This window comes from Oryctolagus cuniculus, chromosome 9 (assembly GCF_051225735.1).
Source record: "Oryctolagus cuniculus isolate XC-2025 breed Fujian yellow rabbit chromosome 9, ASM5122573v1, whole genome shotgun sequence".
Classification (NCBI taxonomy): Eukaryota; Metazoa; Chordata; class Mammalia; order Lagomorpha; family Leporidae; genus Oryctolagus; species Oryctolagus cuniculus.
This window is the reverse complement of record NC_142875.1, coordinates 96,933,839-96,955,481: the sequence shown is the minus strand read 5'-3', so window position 1 is coordinate 96,955,481 and position 21,643 is coordinate 96,933,839. Positions and strand designations below refer to the sequence as shown.

At 37.3% G+C, this 21,643-nt stretch overlaps 1 protein-coding gene across 12 annotated transcripts in view; it reads right to left on the bottom strand.

Annotated features, from left to right (window-relative positions):
- Nucleotides 1–697: 697 nt before the first annotated feature.
- CDK8 (cyclin dependent kinase 8) overlaps nt 698–21,643 on the bottom strand; it is a 144,657-nt gene continuing 123,711 nt past the window's right edge. For 6 of the 12 annotated variants that reach the window (XM_089304419.1, XM_089304420.1, XM_008259887.5 and 3 more), the window contains 8 exons: nt 19,992–20,123; nt 12,783–12,926; nt 10,375–10,444; nt 9,554–9,626; nt 5,962–6,059; nt 4,482–4,560; nt 4,201–4,359; nt 698–1,977 (listed from right to left, as the gene is read on the bottom strand). In XM_089304419.1, coding sequence (XP_089160545.1) covers nt 1,852–1,977; nt 4,201–4,359; nt 4,482–4,560; nt 5,962–6,059; nt 9,554–9,626; nt 10,375–10,444; nt 12,783–12,926; nt 19,992–20,123 — 881 coding nt within the window. In that variant the 3' untranslated portion in view covers nt 698–1,851. The remainder of the gene's footprint in view (nt 1,978–4,200; nt 4,360–4,481; nt 4,561–5,961; nt 6,060–9,553; nt 9,627–10,374; nt 10,445–12,782; nt 12,927–19,991; nt 20,124–21,643) is intronic. The other 6 variants (XM_002712792.6, XM_089304421.1, XM_017343459.4 and 3 more) reach the window with 5 other exon arrangements.

Below are 21,643 nucleotides of genomic sequence, written 5' to 3'. Positions count from 1 at the left end.
TACATCTGTGTATCCAGTGAATGAACTGGGCCAGAGAGAAAGAGAGAGAGAGAGAGAGAGAGAGAGATCCTCTATTCACTGGCCACAACAGCTGAATCCAGAAGCCAGGGGCTCCCTTGGGGTCTCTCAGGTGAGTGCAGGGGCCCAAGCACGTGGGCCATCTTCTGCTGCTTTCCCAGGTGCATTAGCAGGGAGCTGGATGGGAAGTGGAGCAGCCAGGATTTGAACTGGTGCCCATGAGATGCTGGTGCTGCAGGTGGCAGCTTTACCCACTCTGCCACAGTGCCAGCCTCATGAATTAAGTTTGTAAGAGTTTTTTTTTTTTTTTTTTTGTGGTGTTGTATCTTTTGTATTTTGTGCTAAAGGAGGAGAAAAAGAATTACTTGAGAGAATACTTTGGGTCCAAGCCTTCTGAGAGTAATCAAGACTAGGTCAGGCATGACTCCAGAGGTTGAAGGCTCATCTTCGTATCTTTCAAATCAAAGGCATCTCTTTGTCTTATCTTACATTACAGTACCAAGTATGCCAGAGAAGCAACCCATGCCCAAGACCCCAGAAACTACTCTGCTGGGGATGCAGAACACAGATACTGCTGTGAAAGCCACAGACCAGACTGATTCAAAGACTACTTTTCATGGGACATTTTAAAATTAAAACAAAAACCTCTGTTCACATAAAAAATACAGCTGACTCCATATTTTGATTTATGAAAAATAAATTTATTACATAACACCTTGTTTTTTAACAATGTTCAATTTTTTTATTCAGAATACTTGTGTCATTCATGTAAAATAGTTTGATACAGTACATTGTATGTTATAGGTTTTTTTTTTCCTCAAAAATTCTAAGGCTCGCCTACTCCTTCTCCTTTGCTGAAGTAAGGGCACCCTAAACAACGTGCGGACAAGTTTTAAAAAAGAAAATTAACTGAACAAAATTTTAACAGCACTACACCAACCAGCTTTAAAATCAAGACAAAATATCTGAATTGGATGCCGCACCTTTTTAAGGGAGTTATCATTCATGCTTTTTTCATCTTAAAGCATGCTCACAAATCAGCAACACCAACAGGAAAAATAAAACACTGTCTATGACAATCATTTTAGTTTGTTTGCTGAACCAAACAGGTTTATATCAATGACAACATATTTAATTACTATCAAATAGCAGCTTTAATACCAGTCAAGTCATAGATTGAAAATAAAAACAAACTTATAAATTGGAAATTAATCTTTGGGAGTCTTGAAACCTTTCTGGAAAACTGTGGCTTTTTGTACTTTCAAAAAAATCCAAGCAATATTCTTGGTCAAAAACACTGATTACAATGTAGAAAATGAATCAACTTGCTGATAAGACACTAAAAAGAAAGGTGTACCAAAATAATCTCACTTTGAGCTTGGTTATTTCGTTAACATATACTGCATGTTTCAAGTACCAGTTAAACTTTGTGTCTGCGTGTGTACTATTGGTCAGATAATGTTGTTACACTGAAAGAATTCACCACATACAACAACAAATGCTTGCCCCTAGCACATTTCACAGCTTCAACTGCTACAGACTGTCACTGAAAAAAATGCATTGGTCAGTCTGAACCATGTCAAGTAAACTATGGAAGTAGCAAATCCACAACACAAACTGTGCTAGCACTTTCTCTTCAAGTCTAACTCCAAAATAGGTACAACTTGGAAGCCACTACTCCAATCTGTGAAAAGTGGTGGAACTTGGCTACTGGACATTTTGAAGATGTGGTTGTACAGTACATTCTCACGGCCCATACCAGGTTCCCGCGGAGAGCTGCACAGTCAGCCCTGCAGCATTAGCAACAGTGCATTGACAAGATTCCGACGCAGCTCAGTACCGATGTGTCTGATGTGAGTACTGTGGAGGCTGCTGGGAGGTAGCTGAGTACCCCATGCTGCTTTGGGGCTGTGATGTGCTTGGTCCAGGGTTGGGATAGGCAGCATGTGGATTGGAACGCTGCAAAGGAGATGAGGGAGAAATGTGACTCATGTAATTCTAGGAGTAGCTGGACCCCCAAGCCAGCAGCAAAGCTGAGGTGGGGATGAAGGGCTGTCATGTTTTAAGGAAGTCAGGATTTAAAAGTCATGTGCTAAGGACTAGCTTCAGAATTCACATGACAAAAATCTCATATCTTTTCACAACAGCTTTTCTTTAGGAAGGCCAGAAACACTGCATAAATAATACCAAGCAGACCCTTATCACTACGCTGAAGAAATATAATTATTTTGTACAGCAGGAACCCCTTTTAGGCTGCTTTGCATCTACTGGATAAATAATAACCAATTTTTTTGAGATGTTCACACAAGAACTTAACAATGTACACATTAGGAAATCCAAAAGCACTTTATGTGCTCCTTTCTTCAACAGAAAACCCTGCCCCAACACCCATGTGGGACTAAAGAATCACAATGAATATGACAAGGAAAGGTACCAGAGGATCAACTCCTTTAGTACTGACACATTTTTAAGCCTGTTAAAAGCTACCTTACCTTCTTACCTGAATCTTACCTTCTGCTACATTTTTATAAACAGAAGTAAAAACACAATCAATGAAATGTAAGAGCAGTGGTATTCCCAATTCTCAAAAAGGCACAAAGGAAGAGTGATAGAGTCTCTAGTTCCCTCATTTTTATCTATCAGATTATCATTTCCACACCCACACCTCTCATATTATTATCTTCTAAGACAAACACCATAAAAGAGTAACCATAATGTATTACTTCTTTCAAAGCATATTTAATAAATCATAATTTTAGCAAAGATAGCATTTTGCACATGAAATGCTATTTTTAAAAGCACTCAGAAAACCAACCCCAACAGTAACAACCAACAAATCAGCATGACATGGTCCTCTCAGTTTCAGAAATCAAGGTCAGGGCATTGCTTTGCTTCATTCTAAGGAAGTCATCAACTTAGAGCACAAAAAAAGATGCAGTCTTCCCTCCCAGATTGGGGGAAAATAAATCAGTGCTGGAGCCAACACCAACCCCCTCGGCTGCCCTGGTTCCCTGGGCAGCTAACTGGGAGAGAATCACTACTCAGACAGAGAAGGACCTCCATGCTGTGGCTGTGATCCTCTCCCTTAAGCTACTCAGACAAACACCTTATTCTTGAAGTGCAGTGGGAAGCACAGGGAAACTTACCAGATCTCCTTGGCCCTTTCTATAGATAACTAACTGGTGACATTTTCAGTGTTCTTCCCACACTGAAACCCAGTGTAGTTGGAAAATGGGGAGAATAAGCAGAAGAGAGAGGGAGGAAGCATACACTTTTCAAACAGGTCTTTCCACAAAGGAAGTGACACTTGATGGTTAGGTCTAATTCTGAATCCTGGGCCGACCACTGCTGGCTGGGTGACTCTGTGCAAGTTATTTGACCCCTAGGAGCCTCTGTTTCCTGATGTGGCAATGATAACACTTAACTCCCAGAGTGCTAACCATGGAAGGAACCAACGTATAAGAACTGGCACACAGGAAGCACTCAGTCGTTACAGAGCATTGCCTGCACCACCATCACCCCTTAAGAAGTGTTTTTGTATACTATGAATACTACTCAGAATGTTAATGATAAAACTAGTAAGTATCATTACTAAGTGCTTATGTAAGGCCACTGTGCCTTAGCCTACATTATTTCATTTAACCCTTAATATAACCTCACGTTTATCATTACCCATATTTTCACATATGAGGTCACTGCATATCTGAATCATTCACTCAAGGTTACAGACATGACTGACAGGGCTGGGATCTGAAAGCCTGTGCATTTAAACACTATGCTGTATTGTTTCAAAACAACAGATAGCATTTATCAAGCTTCTACTATAAGCTAGGCGTTAGATAACAGCAAGTCCAGTTCTACAACACCTGCAACTTGGGTTTTACCAGCCTCATTTTACACACGAAAATACAGAAGCCAGGAGATACTCTATTACTTATCCAAGGTCATACAGTTAATAAATGGCTTAATTTGAATTTGATCATTCCAAGTCCATCTGGTTCAGAGGTCTAGTCCCTCTCTGCTATATCACTGTTGGTACTTTTCCATGCCAGTAATATTCCTTACCAATGTGTTTCCCCAACAATACAAACGTCAGGATTTCTCAATTACATCCCATTTTTCAAAGGTCATAAACCCAAAGGCAAACACCAATAAGGGAGGTCAATAATAAATCTGAAGTACCTGATAGTCTGAGGTCATGATTAGTCCACCTGAGGTAGTGGTAGGAGGAACAACTCTCACTTTTTTCAAAGGGGGTCCCTGTGTGTGGCTGCTGTCTTGGTTCCCTGGGTGGCCAGTTCCATTGGTGTGGTTATTGCCCTGCTGCTGCTGCTGGTTCTTCTCAATTGGTTCAACAGAAAAACAAAGTTCAACTCAGAAAGAGAACAAAATACATCCATGCCAGAAAATATTATGGAAGCATCCATGAAACAAGAAGCTGCTAACTGTACTTTAATACTTACTTTGTCTCCTTTGTCATCAGGTTCTTCTTCTGTTAAAAATTCACGTTTTGGGTAAGGGATTTGACAACCGGCAAAAACACTAATCACAAGAAAAAAAAGAAAAATGATTTATGGTACACTAACCAATACGTCAAATGGTTCATTAAACTTCAGTTTAATCTTCTAAGATGGTCTTTGTCTCCATATTTGCAAAAATAGCACTTTTCATGCAACTGTGACCAAAAAATGCATCTTTTCTTCTAACCAACTGACATTACAGCAGGCCATCTGAGGACTTTTCATTGTATTAAAAATAATCAATAATCATCCAATATAACTCAACTTCCTTCTTTTATCCCAGCATTACTCTCAGCATAACCAAGACACAGATTTCAGCTGAGATGTGTGTTTTACACATTTCAATTTTTGTTTTTCCTGTCCCAACTAGTGAAAACAAAAGATGGTACAGGAAACACAAATGTATCTGTACATGATACTTGAAATTTTGGAAAGCAACACTAACTGCAAACAGTCAACAATCCAGTGACTCTGAAGAAACTATAACATGCATGATTAATCCGTCAATGAATAACTGTATTACTGCTGAAACTAATGTGATCAACAATTCATAAAGCAAGAGGTGAGCAGGAATTCCTCTTAATGATTGTCTTTAAATGACACCTCCATAGGCAGAGTTCAATTTTTGCTTATTCTAAGAATTTCCTTGGGTCATCATCTAAAAGGAGTGACTACAGTTGATAACTAAAAGAAAATATGCTCGGCCAGTGCTGTGGTGTAGTAGGCTAGGTCACTGCTTGTGGCGCTGGCATCCCAAGTGGGTGTTGGCTTGTGTCTGGCTTCTCTTCTGATCCGGCTCTCGGCTTATGGCCCAGGAAAGCAGTGGAAAGTGGTCCAGGTGCTTGGGCCCCTGCATCTGCAAAGGGAGACTTGGAGGAAGCTTCTGGCTCCTGGCTTTGGATCAGCCCACTCTGGCCATTGCAGCCGTTTGGGGAGTGAACCGGCAGATGGAAGATCTTTTTCTCTGTTTCTCCCTCTCTTTGTGACTCTGCCTCTCAAATAAATAAATAAAATCTTAAAAAAAAAAAAGAAAGAAAGAAAGAAAGAAAAAGCGTGCTCCAACAGTTCTATCATACTGGTAAGTTAATACATGGATCATGGGACAGCCACTTGGCCTAGAGTTAAGATATCAGTTAATATCCCTGCTTCACATATTAGAGTGCTTGGGTTTGAGTCCTAGTTCTGCCTCAGATTCCAGTTCTGCTAATCCCATCCTTGTATGCAGCAGTGATGGCTTAAGTGGTTGAACTCCTGCCACTCATACAGGAGACCTGGACAGAGATACTGGCTCCCAGCTCTGGCCTGGCCCAAGCACAGTTGTTGCAGGCATTTGGGAAATGAATTAGCAGATGTGGCTTCTAATTTTTTGTTGACAAATAATTTTCAAAATTTTTAAAACATAAAAAAAATATAGATCACTTACTCTGATGTAGGCAGTGGGTCTTCCAGAAAATAGGGATCCTGCATAGCCTGTTCTGAGGTAATTCGCTTTATTGGGTCCATGGTAAGCAACTTTTGAAGCTGAAATCACAAATCATAGAAGCATTACTGCATTCTTTCTCATGATTACCTTTCAGTACCCATGTGTGGGAATGTGTTTTTTTTGATGAGTATCACTATAATTTACATGCCCAAATTAAGAACAAAAATCTTAATGATTAAATGTAATGAATTAATTCACATTATAGTCATTCCTATTATCTCACTTGGTTCTCACATAAATGGTAACTAAATTTATGTCTTCTGACTTTTAATCAGTGATATTTTTCACCCATGTTATCTAAACTGCTTTAAGCAATTTAGAACAAGACAAAAGTTCTTGTATTTTCTATTAAGGGGGAACTATCATAATACAAATAATATACTAGCTATAAGCAACTATTTAGATAAAAATTAATTAAAACCAAATTAAATTTTAAAAACCCATTTCCTAGTCATACCAGTTATATTTCAAGAGTTCCAGAGCTGCACCTGATTAGTGGCTATGGTATAAGATTCTGCAGACCATCACAGAAGGTTCTATTGCACAGCACCATACTAAACTAATAAGTATGGTGATATACAACTTGGGAAGTACAGAGTGGTTTTTTTTTTTTTTTTTTTTTTGACAGGCAGAGTGGATGGACCGTGAGAGAGAGAGACAGAGAGAAAGGTCTTCCTTTTCTGTTGGTTCACCCCCTAATGGCTGCTGTGGCCAGCACACTGTGCTGATCCGAAGCCAGGAGCCAGGTGCCTCTCCCGGTCTCCCATGTAGGTGCAGGGCCCAAGGACTTGGGCCATCCTCCACTGCACTCCCCGGCCACAGCAGAGAGCTGGACTGGAAGAGGAGTAACGGGGACTAGAACCAGGTGTGCTGGCCCCAGAGTGGTGGTTTTAAGTAGAGACTCTGGAAGGAGACTGTGTAGTTCAAATCCTGAATCAACATTTGCAAGCCAAGAGATGTTGGACAAGTTATTTAACATCTCTGTAACCCCATTTGTCAAATGTAGATTAAACTTAATCACAGGTTTGCCTTCAGGATTAAATGAATTAATATACGGAAAGCAATTCCAGTGTTGCACTGCACAAAGAAAGCACTATGTAAATATCAACTATTACTATTATTGCTACAATAGAAATGTCACTCTAATATGAACATTCAGTACTTTTAAACAAAACATAGTCCACAGAAGACTCTATGACCTAGAATATTTAATTCTAATGTATGACAGAAGAGATTAAATTGTAGTCTCTTAGTTTACCCTCTTTGATCTAATGCAGTAGTTTTCAGATTTGAACATCCATCAGAATCTCCTGGAGAGCTTTCCTAAAACAAACTGGAGTTTCTGATTTAAGTCTGGGCAGTTGCTCAAGACCTACACTTCCAAGTTCCCAGGTGATGTTAATGCTACTGGAGAGGGTCCACACTTTGAAAGCCAATAAACTAGCAGATACATCTGGACTTAAAAATGCAGATAAGGGGCTGTAGTAGGTAAAGCAGCCACCTGTGATGTTGGCATCCCCATGGGTGCGGGTTCATTTCCCAGCTGCTCCACTTCCAATCCAGCTTCCCACTAAAGGCTTAGGAAAAGCAGAGGAAGATGGCCCAATTGTTTGGACCATTGCAACCCACATGGGAGACCTGGATGAAGCTCCTAGCTCCTGGCTTCAGCCTGGTCCAGCCCCACCTGCTGTGGCTTTTTGAGGAGTGAACGAGCGATGGAAGATCTCTGTCTCCCTGCCTCTCTCTCTAACTCTACCTTTCAAATAAATACATCTTTTTTTTAAAAATACAGATAAAATGCTGAGATGGTGAGATTCAAATTTAAATGATCTTTCAATGGAAGCACAATTTTATTTTTAGGATTGAAAGGGAAAAAAAATCTGGACTTCTATTTAAAGTACCCAAAAATTTTAATGGATTGCAATAGAGTTTCAGATGGGACCATTCAAGATTATCAACAGTTAAGATAGGTCATGCCAGGATTAATAAGCAAAACAGTTAAAGCAATAAGGTATACCTCTAGATTTTCAGTGGTGATGGTTTTGAGTTATTTCAGACTTTAATGAGTAGTAGGGAATTAGGGAAAAGTCAGAGAAATTCCTCTATGTCATGACTTTTAGTCTACCACCACTATCATCATTTTGTTAGAATTAAAAAGTCTGATTTTGAAGGATCTAACTTAGCCTTCCAATTGTCCTGTCTTAAGTACATCAGAATAAATGATTTGAATAGTACAATGTGTGGTAATATGACAGTTTAAGCATTGCTTTTCAAATTACTAATAAGGTATGAAATATATGATATAAAATATGACATGATAAAATAAGTTCTAAAATCAGAAGTAGAGGAAGACAATAAAACAGAAGCAGAAATACAAGAAATGCTTGCCAAGCGACCTGGTTGCAATAAAGGAAACATTTCATGTTTTCAAGATAAAGGAATTTCCATTTAAAAATACTTGAGGGGCAGGCATTTTGCCTAGCATTCAGATTCCCACACCCCATATCAGAACACCTAGGTTCAATGCCTGCCTCCAGACCCTGACCTTAGTTGCCAGCTAATGCAGGCCCTAGGAGGCAGCAGCAAGGGTTCCAGTAACTGGGTCTCTGCCACCCACATGGGAGACTACGTTGAGTTTCCAGCTCCTGGCTCCAGCCCAGCCCAGTCCCTGGCTGTTGCAGGCATTTGGGGGAGTGAATTAATGGATAGGAGTTCTCTCTTGAAATCTCTACACTGTCTGCCTCCCACATGCCCCTACAAAAAAAAAAAAAACAAACAAAAAAACACAAAAAAACGGGAAAAAGGATTAAAAAAATTTCAAGCCAAGCAAAATATAACTTGCTTCTACAAATTCCCCTCATTATGTTATAAAAGTTTAAAAACATAAAAGTGAAAAACATCTTGGTGACAAAATTTTACTGCAAACAAACTGAATTTGTCAATCACTGAATATGGTCTCATCACAAATTACTTTGCTAGTGTTCAGATTCATACATATTCTAGGTCAAACTACCTTTCCATTACACATAGAGAAATACTGCATCTCTCACACTCTCCAGAAAAAGCATGTAATACATATCATCCCTGAAGCATATCTAATGCACAGGTTTATAAAAGTATCACGGAGTTAAAAATTCTGTAAACATTCTTTCAAGAGTTGAAATACCAAATAGTTTGCAGAAATTATTTCAGAAGGTGGAACTGTTTTTTTTTATACATCCCTGAGATTTTTGAAATTTAAAAATAACAGATGAAAAACACTAAATACAACTTTTAGTGCTCTTCACAGAATTGTCATAATTACTACCTTTAGAAAATCTAATATGACAAAACATTAGTCTGTCAGGTCATAATACAGGTTTGGAAAAGCAAATTTTTTTTGATGTCTTTACTAACACAAGATCTTTGCATTTATGATTAAAGTACTCCAGGAGTACTAATCAACCATATAAACTGACCCAAAAAAGTCTCAGGTGGTGCTAGTCAATTGGGGAAAAAATGAATTTCATTAGCATTGTTATTTAAAGCTTACCAAGTGGAATGCTTTACTATCTGGTTTAACTTTATGCTTTTCCATATACTTGATAAGGCTGCAGTTGGTATACCTGAAAGAGAAATACTATGAAATATCTGTATTAGATGTGAGGTTAATTTTACATTGGCTCAAGTCCTTCCAAAGAGAATTACTTTGATCATAACTGATCAGCATAAAAAAAGCATTAAATCAATTTTATAACTCATTCAATACCCATACTAGTCACTTTTTGAATGGATGCCAATGATTAAATGCAAGATAATTCCATGAATAATATATACTGAGTAGCTGTTTTCACATGAATCACATCTTAATTATTTTAGACAACATCTGGGTCAAAAGTTTAACTCAGCCTTACCAGTAACTTTAAAATACCTTTGCTGTAGGTTTACAAACCAAGCTGTCCCAACCATTGGCCTTGCTTTGTAAATAACTGAAATAATAATTCTTCTGTATTAAAACTTGCTTAAAATGACTATACAACCTAGGTGAGTAGGTGAGTAACTGCTAAGGTTTATTTTAGTTCCTTACTTCTTTAGCTGTGATATTTTTCACTAATATCTAGCTTCCAGAAAGTAGTAAATATCAGAAAGAAAAGAACTGACTTTTCCCTCTGTATCTAAATTGGCTCTATTAGTCATTTTTTCATATAATATTTAATCATCCTATGAAGACTGCTATGAAAAATATTTACTAGAGTAAATAAATCAAGTTACTTATTGAAGTAATGTTATGTTGAGTATGTTGAGTGTTCTATCTTAAACTGAGTATTCTGGAGAAGCAAAAACCAACAAATGTCTATTTTCTTTCCAACTTACGTATTTCTTCTGAAATCTTTCATTAATGTTGAATGTTCGGGCATCTTTTTTATATCTTCCCAATCTTTATCTGTGAAACACATTGATAAATTTTTATGTTGCCTAGGTTCCTATTCTTTAGAATTTCAATATAGATTACCTCCATTTTCACTATATTTCCTGTTCTTTTAGCCTCTCTGGAAGCTCAGAGTTCAAATAAATGTTCAGCTACAATTAAACATCTTGAACTGTAAATACAATTCCTCATCCGCTTAAATAGCTTTTATATCTGTTCATCTTTTAAATTTTTAAATTGTTTGCTTTCCATATGATTTATTGTAAGTTGCCTCAATTACTATAACTAGGAAGGAATATTATAAGTATTTCTATTTATTATTAAAAAGTTCTATTTCTATTAGTACAATAATTTATTTTTTCCTTTTCCACCACACTTCTTGGCAAATCAGCAATTTCCTTATTTACATCAGCAATCAATATAGCCAGTAATAACTGTTTGCAGTAGAACTGGGTGTAGGATGGAAATAGTAATATTAATAATCGGCTGGTATCTTGGTTTTTTTTATTAACATTACCCGACACTAAATAAAAACTCCTAGCTACTAAATAATTTTTGGGGTGTTAAGTAAAACAAAAGTTGTTAAATAAACTTTAAGAACAAAATGTTTCAGCCAGGTTTGCTGGCCTTAAGAGTTGCTCCAACAACTCATGCCAGATCACCTGCTTTCTCCATCAATACCAAAGACTTTTAATGAAAGCCCACTAGGCAAGCAGCACTGTGACAAGCACCTTTCACTTTTAATTGGCCTTTCATGGTTTGCTTTTCTTTGAAGTCACTGGTAAAAATATTTGTTAACTGTCCTCCATAGACATCACATAATGTAAACTAAATGTCTACTTAAATTCCTAAATGGAATTTCCTCCTTACTTTTTCCTTGCCCCGATTTCTCTATTTTGTCAATTCCTCAAAGTAGAAATCTTGAGATTATCCTTCCCAGTGACACAAAGCTGTGTCCTCCATTCTCCTTCCGTGCTCTTTCTGCCTGTAGTATTGCTACAGCAAGAGGCCTGTTTCCCTGACTGCAGTCACCTCTCTGATTTTTACACACCACTGCCATACTGATCTTTCTAAAATATAAATCACATTCCTTGTACTCAAAAACTCATTGTAGACTCTCAAATTTCAGCTTATCAAGTCTAAACTGGGCCACCTTCTTCAAGGACCCTTACATAAACAGCCCACCCTAACTGTCGAGCCACACATTAAGGATCCTCTCCACTATGGGCCATCACCACTCCCACCCTCTCCCCTAAGCTGCATTCCTGTGGGCCTCAGAAATAGTGGACAAATTCAGAAGCAGGAAGTAAAGGCCATTCTTCTCTATCTGCTCAGAACATAGCTATTCTTTAAACATTCTACTTATAGCAGTACAATGTAAACCACACCAGGGCAGGAATCATGTCTGTTATATCAATGTTTTACTTAAGACAGTATTGACACATGGCAGTTACTCATAAATATTTAGTGAATAAAAGAAATTCCATCACGACAAAGTCATCTTTCCAAAACTGTTGACAAATTGTGGAGAGAGGTAACCCTCAGATATTTTGGAGAAACCCTCAGGTATTTCTGTATTTGTCTTGGGTTACAGTGACTTGAGAAATATTTCTAATGAAAAACAATTTCTATTAAGTACTAAATGATTCAAAATTATTGGTGTCTTTTAAACAATTTGCCATTTTACTGAACCTCTGGGGAGTTTTTGGTGAATGAAGAATCACCATTCTGTGGTATACCTAGAGCCTGGGCTGTAGCTGGAGAGATGTAATGCCAGGAACTGGACACCTGAGGACTGTTTCCCTGCTGTGAAACTCAGGGCTAGCAGCTGGTGGAGTGCAATGCCTTAGCCCACATTCTGACTGTTCCAACACAACACTTTTAGTGATGAGGGTCAGAGAGCAAAAATGTCCAATATACTGTTCATAGTGCCCTAAATAATGTTCAAAATTTTTATTCAAATGTCAAGAACTAGCAGTATTAAATGTGCTGCAATAAAAAAAAATTCTACTACTGAATTTGATTTATAGTTTCTACTGGTAAGAACCAAAAACACCCTTCTAATATAGATATTGCAAATATTGTATCATATTAAATATCAAACAACAAAACAAAAGCAAAACAAAACAAAAAATACTCAAATTCAGGAAATCCACAAATATTTTGCATGTTAATACTCTTGTGAATTCTACAAATTTTGCTATTTCTGTCAATCTTTGATAAATACAAGTAATAAAAACAAAGCATCAAGTACAAATAGCTTTCATCAACTAAAAATATACATCTTTCCAATGAAGATATCTAAGTTCAAACAACAGTGATTTAAAAACAAAAACAAAAACATAATGTGTACCTGCAGGAAATCCCATTACATTGAATATTCTGTCCAGCTGGTCATGGTGATAAGGATTACTAGTTTTGATGTCCTCTTGTCGACAGTGAAATATTGGTTCTGACGTTAGTAGTTCTGCAAATATACACCCTATAGCCCAAATATCTTTAAAATAAAAAGAAAAAAAAAAGAAAAGAAAAAAAAGGAAAGGAAAAAAGAAAAAGAAAGGAGGAAAATAAAGTGGTTCTTTCCAAAAGAAAATGCATTTTTATTTTGGTGGGAGTCTTTTTCTTTTCTTCCCTAATAGTCATATTAGTTCCTAAGCAATTATAATTACTAAATATCAGGGAACATTGTTTGTAAATAGCCCCCACACTCCCATTCCCAATTCTTCATTCCCTATTATACCTCCACCCCACCCAGTGTTTCCATTATAAAACTAATAAAACTGATTAGCTGGATTTTGATGAGTTTTAAATGTCCCAAACATTACCTTATCTACAAAATAAATACAAAGCTGCACACAAAGCATGGGAACCACAAACAAACAAAACTAAACAAAAACTAAACAGAAAATCCAAACAGCCTTTCAAATTGTGCCCTTGCCAAAAATAAGCACAATTTTTTTGTGATAAAATACTTGTCTTTATCTTGTTTATTTAGTTACTAATTTGTAAAGTCTAATAATTACCCTCCTGTTAGCACTCTTAGCAAGGTGCAATTCCAACAAGAAAAAGACAATGCCTGACCTAAAATATTCTAATGAAATACATTTCCCTGTGAACAGTTTATCTTTCAAAGTATTTTTTATGCCACAGCAGTGTCAGATTTTTTAAGTATTTACAAAGAAACATAAGCAAATGGGGAGCAAAATACTACTTTAAGTATGAGACTAAAAATTCATAGGAATTATTTACATAGGCCAAATGTATTTCTTTGTATACAAAAAAGGCAAATTTCTTTCATTCACAAGATACAGGTTTACTATCATTCACATTAAATTTGAAATCAACATAACTATTAAATTGGTATACTGACAAAATCAATATACCAATTTAGAATTTAAAGTTGAAAATATTCCACTTCTACTCTTAGCAAAATCCTAAACTGACTATGTTAACTTCTCTACGCTAATAAGTCCAATGTGCAGTCATCCTATTCAGAAGTGGTTTTGGAATGATCTACTCAATACCGATCATCAGTATAAATAAGCATTGGGACAAATTAAAATTTTTTCCATGAAATTTTTGAAGGCCCCTCATATATATGGATTTCAAAATTTTTGCCATCAAAATAGCTTGTCTTTGAATGCTATTTTCCAAACTTTTTCAATCCCCTTTATAGGCCAAGCTCTTGTTTTTAGTAAAAGAAAGTAAATGGAGGGGAGAAGCAGTGCTGGGATGTAGTGGGTTTAGCAAAGCAAGCATCCCATATACAAGTGTCAGTTCTAGTCCCAGCTGCTCTGATTCCAATCCAGCTTCCTGCTAATACACATAGGAGGGCGGCAGAAGATGGCCCAAGTACTTGGGCTCCTGCCACCATGTGGGAGACCAGGATGGAGTTCCTGGCTCCTGGCTTTAGCCTGGCCCACACATGGTCATTTGGGGGAGTGAACCAGCTGATGGAAGATCCATTTCTCTCTCTCAAATAAATAAATGGGAAAACTAGTCCCCCCCCACCCCCCAGGCAGAGTGGACAGTGAGAGAGAGAGACAGAGAGAAAGGTCTTCCTTTTCCATTGGTTCACCCCCCAATGGCTGCCACGGCCGGCGCTGATCCAAAGCCAGGAGCCAGGTGCTTCTCCTGGTCTCCCATGTGGGTGCAGGGCCCAAGGACTTGGGCCATCCTCCACTGCACTCCCGGGGCACAGCAGAGAGTTGGACTGGAAGAGGAGCAACCGGGACAGAATCCGGTGCTCCGACAGGGACTAGAACCAAGTGCCGGCGCCACAGGCGGAGGATTAGCCTAGTGAGCCATGGTACCAGCCAATTTTTAAATTATTATTCTTATATGAGTAACCCATATAAATTTGATCTTTGATAATCACAGTGGCCAGGTAGACAAGCTAAGCAGGATCACCAAAGAGATGACGGATCATTTTGTATGTTTAAAGCTCTACTCATCCTATATCCTAAAGACATTATAAGCATTTATCTGGTTAGCTATCAAAAATTCCAATGACAAAAATAAAATATGAAGGAAGATGAGAGGTAAACAGTTTAGCTATCATTAATACTATCCTGTTTTTCTAATAAAAAGTCAGGTAAGTAGGAAAACAGTTTACTGAATCTTGCTTGATCTCACCGTAGCAACCTCTTTCTTAGTATTTCCTATTTTCTCTCACCTTTATCAGGTTTACCACCCTTTCTTTCTTCAAAATCCTGACCCAGACATTAATCATGAACTTTGAGTCAGCTAATCAGTATGTTACTTTAAATTTTTCATTCTTTGTAAATAAGTCTCCCTTTCCTAATTTGCCCCCCACCCTGAGTCTGTGCCAGATTCACAGAAGAGTCTCTCTTCTGCTCACTTACCTGCCTAACTCCTGACAAAAAGACCTTCCAGATTAAAAACAAATAAATATCTATTTCTCAAAATCTGTGCTGCTTATGTGTAGCCACTGAGCTAAGCAGACAAAGGAGGTAGGCACTGGCATGCTTCATGTACTCAAACTGGGGGTGGGGGGGTCAAAATTATTGTAAACAACAGGTGTACTAACACCAAGTTTCTATCCTAATAAAAGAGAGTAAGTTTTCATTTCATTTTCCCTGTTTTACTGTATATTTCCCACACTGCAGAATGCCATATGTTCTGTGGACATTCAGCTATTTGAGGACAAACACCTGAGTTTCTCCAAATTACCATGTGATTAGTAAAGTTTTTTAGACTGCTTTAGTGACAATGACTTAGAGAGTGATACTCTTTCAGTCTCTGTCCAAAGTCCACCAAGCAAACATAAAAATAAAATACTGAAAATGGAATTTAAAGTCTGTCCCTGAAATTACAATACTTACTAGACTATTAGTTCTATCTTTGGTATAATGATTCAGGTTGTAGTGTGTACACTGAATAAATGACCAAAACACTGTAATCTTTCTGTACTAGAGGGTAAGCAGATGTAAGTTTGAAGTGTTCAGACCAGATTATTTTCCCCAAGTTTTGTTTCTTGTAGCCTTCAGCTTAATGTTATCCACTGAAGCCCAGTAACAGATTTAAGTTTTCTCTATGATGTTGTTAAAGTGAATATATGGATTGTATTCAGCAAATTATACGTATGTTCAACCATAAAGGTTCTTCCACTGACTGTCCTACTACAACTATGAGATAGTTAAGTTCCTGCCAAGTGCCTTTAATGGTGGTGTGGGGGATTTGTTAAGCACTTTCTTGGGCCTTTAGGATATCTGTGTGGGTAGCAGTGGGGAATGGGACTGTGTGGTGAAGATTGGACTAGAGAAAGAAGTTCATTTTATACTTCCCGATTCTTACTTTTAAAAACTTGTATTAAAAATGGTGTATGAATTCTCTCTTACTTTCAAACAAAGAAATAAAAAAAAAAACAATTATAGTAAGATATCTACATTATAACTTTCTGAATCAATGTTTTGATAGAAGGAAAGTGTTTTCCAAGACTGGTATTGGCCAAGTAAGGTGTACACTGGCTGGTGGGGATGAGTGGAGATCAGCACTACTGAGGAAATGGCCCTGACTATGGTTTCAATCAGTTGCAGCCAAGTCTGTTGCCCCTGTGACCATCCTGGCTCCAAAGGCAGTTGTTTTTCTATAAAGCCATGGACCTTTCAGGGTTGAAGGACACCTAAGACAGGACTCAGGCTATACTCTCATTTTCAGAAAATGAGGCAAAAGGACAAAATGTCTTGCCAAACAACAGCACCCTACTGCCCCATCCTCCATGACAGATAATACTTCAATTCAGACTGGCAGCCCTTTTGACTTTCATAGTTCAAATATAAAAATGATTTTATGCATTTATTCATACCGTTTTCTCAACGGAATTGTAAACCTTTTAGGAATGAGGACTATAATTTGCATTCAAATAGGTTTCTCCTAAGTTTTAAAGGACTTGCTCCCAAATTACGCAGCCATTGGAATGTGGGAATCTACCTTTCTAACTACTAGTGGTTTGGCTTTGTGACACACATCCTGTATTAAAAGTGCTGGACAGTAGGACATCTGAGTGAATAACAGGTTATACAAATCTTCATAATGTTCTCAGTATCAGTTTCTTCAGAGAAACAAAAAAATAATTAAACAATAAGCCATGGTAACAAGCTTCTGTGATTATATTTTTTATTCAATTTACTCAATTTAAACAAATTCATAGTTTTAGGTGTTTCGTAAATGGAAGCAAAGACTTTATTTGCATGGTCTGCTACTATATCTTACCAAAAGTAACACAGCTTTTAAATATTTATTTCATAGGTCAGAAAAATAGTGGTGTACCATGTTAGTTTACACTGGCATCTTAAATGCATTTAGAGCACACTTGCAAAAAAAGACATCCAAATGTATGTTGAGGTACTAACATGTATTCAAAAATAAAATTAGCTTAAATGATTTGTATATTTCCTTCTGATACTTAAAAAAGTAAAAATTGCATTTTGGAATAGGTTTATATTTATAAAAAGTTGAAAAGATAGTACAGAGAATTTCCACATCTTAATGACATATCTATAAAGTAAAATGTGAACATCAAGATTTTTGGAAAAGATGCTGGATAAAACAGGAGGGAATGATCACAACTATTTCTCCTTTTCTGTTCTTGAGTATACATTAAATAACAGCAAAGCAGTAAGAATGCAAATCCACACAGTAAGAAAAGGAAGATTCTCAGGGACAAGATTCATTCATTCATTCAACAAAGACAACTACATACCAAGGCACTGGTTGATAATGGTGAACAGCTAAGAGAGGGCTCTCTGTTTTAGTGGCTTAGAGATAGCATTTGGGTGATGAAGACAAAAATGTGGTAGTAAGTAGAGGAAGAGGGAAGGCAAGGAACTATTTCAGACTGTGATCAGGAAGTTCTGTCTGAAGAGGTAGTTATTTTGATCAAAGCCTGAATGAAAAGAGAAAAACTGGATATGTGAAGACCTGTTTTAGGCAGAAATGTGTAACAACTTTCCTGAAGATGAAAGGCAGACAAAACAGCACAAAGGCAGCCTTAGTCCACAGGATTCATGCTGAGTGAAGATCAGATTTGTTTTCTATAACTCTGGAATGATTTTGTACTTGGAAATACCAACTACAAGGTATGCATTTTGTTTGTTTATTTGCTTTGTTTGTAAAGATTTATTTATTTATTTGAAAGGCAGAGTTACAGAGAGGCAGAGAGAAGGGGGGGGGGAGGTCTTCCATCTGCCGTTTCACTCCCGAGATGGCCACAATGGCTAGAGGTGCACCGAATTGAAGGCAGGAGCCAGGAGCTTCTTCTGGGTCTCCCACATGGGCGCAGGGGCCCAGGGACTTTCCAAGGGGCCACTGTTTTCCCAGGCCACAGCAGAGAGCTAGATTGGAAGAGGAGCAGCCCGGACTCCAACCAGCACCCATATGGGAGGCCAGCACTGCAGGCAGCAACTTTACCTGCTATGCTGCGGTGCCAGCTCCAAGGTACACATTTTGAAAAGGTGATCTTACTGTCCCACTATCATCAATCTCGGATGGTCAAAGTTGGAGGATTCTTGAAGATTTTGGACATCCTCAGAGGAAGGATCTGTAGTCCTGGCATTTAGGGTTTCCCCAGGTAACGGTGGCTCTCTGTTGGATTCCCAGTCTACAAGCCTCATGATCTATGTACACAACGTCCTCAAGTGGGTTTTTATAACCTGACCCTTAAATACAAAGAGACAGTCAAAGGATCTGAAACAGTAGAAGTGAGAAAGCAAAATACACAAATGAAAAGAGGACCTATAAAGAAAACACAGATAATAATTCTGACAATACTACACATTGCAAAAAGCACCATTAGTCACTGTCCTAACAGATATTTGAAAAGCTTTCCATAAAACAATACCACATACTATGTAAAAGTCATCATCAGAGAACAAGAAGGGGTTTATAGAAATAGAAAAGACAGAAAAATATGAGAAGAAAAATGGTACAAAAGGTCAATCCAAAAAGACCAATACCTGGCTACCCCAAGTTTATGAAAGAGAAATAGAAAGCCCTGGGGAGGAAACCAAAGGACTGCACAGAGAATGCTGCACAGATATGTGACATGAACTTCAGACTAAATGTGCCCACCTAGTAGCCAAATATACATCCAAATATAGGATGAGAAGTCCTATCTGTTTTTCAAAAAGAAAAGAATCCCTAGGTAATCTACCAATAATTGAGAATAAGACTGGCATGAGCTTCAACAGCAGCTTTGATGCCAAAAGACAATGGAGGAGTACTTGATCAAACTGGAGAACACACAGCAAGCTAAGGAGGCAATAAAGACACACAACAAAGGAAAAAAAGAAAGGTGAAGCACAGAAGAAAAAATAATTTGATAAAACTTGACCAAACACAATGAAACAGAGTAAAGATGTCAGTAATGGAGAGGTGGTGAAAGGACTGTGGCAGCTGAGCATTTCATTATAGTATATAACTTACAGAATACACACCAGGGACCACTATTAGAAAACAGACAAGAAAATATAAACCCTGACAAACTGAAGATGATGATATTATTAATGGAGCTCAAAAATGGAAATGGTAGAGAAAGTATAAGAGCACCAATTTCCTAATTCTTTGTAATGGAGAAGTACTATAAAATATGTAGAAGTAGATTAAAGTATCCTAAATGTCTAAATTTCTTTTACATAATCCTTTTCCTTTAATTTAAGGGAGATCTTTTAGAAGCTGGTATTTTCTCGTGAAAGAAGCATTTGTCTGAAGTTCAAAGATTTGAAAATTTTACTGTTTTATTTCTTTCCAAGTAAAATTAAATATAAGACTTTTACATAAAATAAACATTTAATGAAACAGAATGCATAGTATGATCCCATTTATTAAAAAAAGCCTAAGTATCTATATTTTAATACAGAAAGAGATGTGTACAAAGATATAAGCCTAAAGCTAACTGTAGTATTTCTAAGTAGTAGAATTCTGGGTTAGTTTTTGCTCTTACTTTTATAATTTGCTACATTACTTTATTTTAAAATATAGAGCAATATATAACTTTCACAGAAGCTTTCAGAAAGTCATGAATTTTAATAGTTTTACTCACCAATAGCTTTGGTATAATGTCTTGCTCCAAGAAGTAGTTCTGGGGCTCGATACCAGAATGTTACAACCACTGGATCCAAATCTGCTAAAGGCTTCAAAGGTGAATTAAATAATCGGGCAAAGCCCATATCAGCTGTAAAATAAAAAACAACAGTGCTGGTAAGTAAATAGATTTTTACAAGTCTAATTTTAGCACTGTTATTTAGTAAGATACATAAGATGTGATAAATTCTGGAGAACAAAAGGCTACAAAAACATTTTACCCTTTTTAGAAGTCTAAATATAAAATGAGTTTGAGGTTTTCATTCTTTTCAAACTATTGTCACCCGGCTCTTTAACTAGGTTATAGACACGCCCTGCTGCCAGAGGTCTAGGGTTACCCTACTCCTTGGGGCAGGTTTCTTGCCCTCTGTCACAGCACCACTGGGGACAGGGTTGTTGAGCTACACTGCCATTCTTTGTACTGGTCACGTGCACAGTGAGAGTAAGGCTTCCCATTATTTGCATCAACAAGCTTGTTCACTGGTGTAGCTCATCAGAAATTGATAAACTACAGCTAAACAGTATTTAACACTACTATTTCCCCCATTTATTCGGGCTGAATTGCACTTTCAAAGAATCATAGTATTTTGTTTTAAGCTGGCAGACTTTAAAGGTCACCTAAGTTCAATCACATCTTTTTTCTGATGAGGAAACTCAGGTTAAAGAAGCTAAGTAATCTGACAACAGTACAAACTCATACCTCAGAGGTGGACCACAGCTTACATATAACTGATGGCATTTAATATAGCTTAACATATAAGGTAGTTACTTGGGCATGGCTGCTCATCCTGCTAACGTATAATCTTCCTAAAGGCAAAAACTGTGTCTTTTTCATATCTCTATTCCTAACAGTATCATCTGTACTGTTCACACAGCTTTAGCCTTACATAGGATGAATGGTCATTATTCATACATACCACCTATGCAAAAATTTCAGACTTCATCCACCACTTGATAAGTTTAGTTTTTACTCTCGTAATAATACATTTTCTAATGAAATTAATCATGTGTTAATCAACTTAATCATGAAACTAGAATAAAAATCTAAAATGTGGCAAAGAATTAAAACCATGAGTCAGAATACGAAATACTGGTTTACAGAAGAATTTTCTTCTTTAATGTGAATGCTTTAAGAAGTAGCATCACCCAAACCTGCCCACATCATATATATTATACAGAAGTGTAATTCCAAGTAAGACTATTTTAAGTGTTAGGTAAATTTCCCCCAAATCATAAAGAACACACATGAAGCTACTGTTTGGCTGGTACTTTTCTCTTTTGTATCTTTGAATGTGTGTTTGAATTTGATGCCACCAAGCTGAACTGGACCAATTCCTTTAGAAGCATGTGTAAGGATTTACTAGGCATTTGCTAGCACTAATGTAAGGACTGGACAGGGCCTGGTTCTCAAAGAAAGCCACTGGCATGGAATATGTTGAGGTTCATCAAGTGTTCTCACAACTACAAAATTGAAAAGTTTGTATCATAAAAATATTCCAAGAGTCTAATTAGAAGTAGAGGGTGAAACTGGGGGAATTTACAAGGGAGGGTAGGGAAGAGGGGTTAAGAATATTAAATATTTTTTTGTTGGTGAAGTGGCACACATAGTTG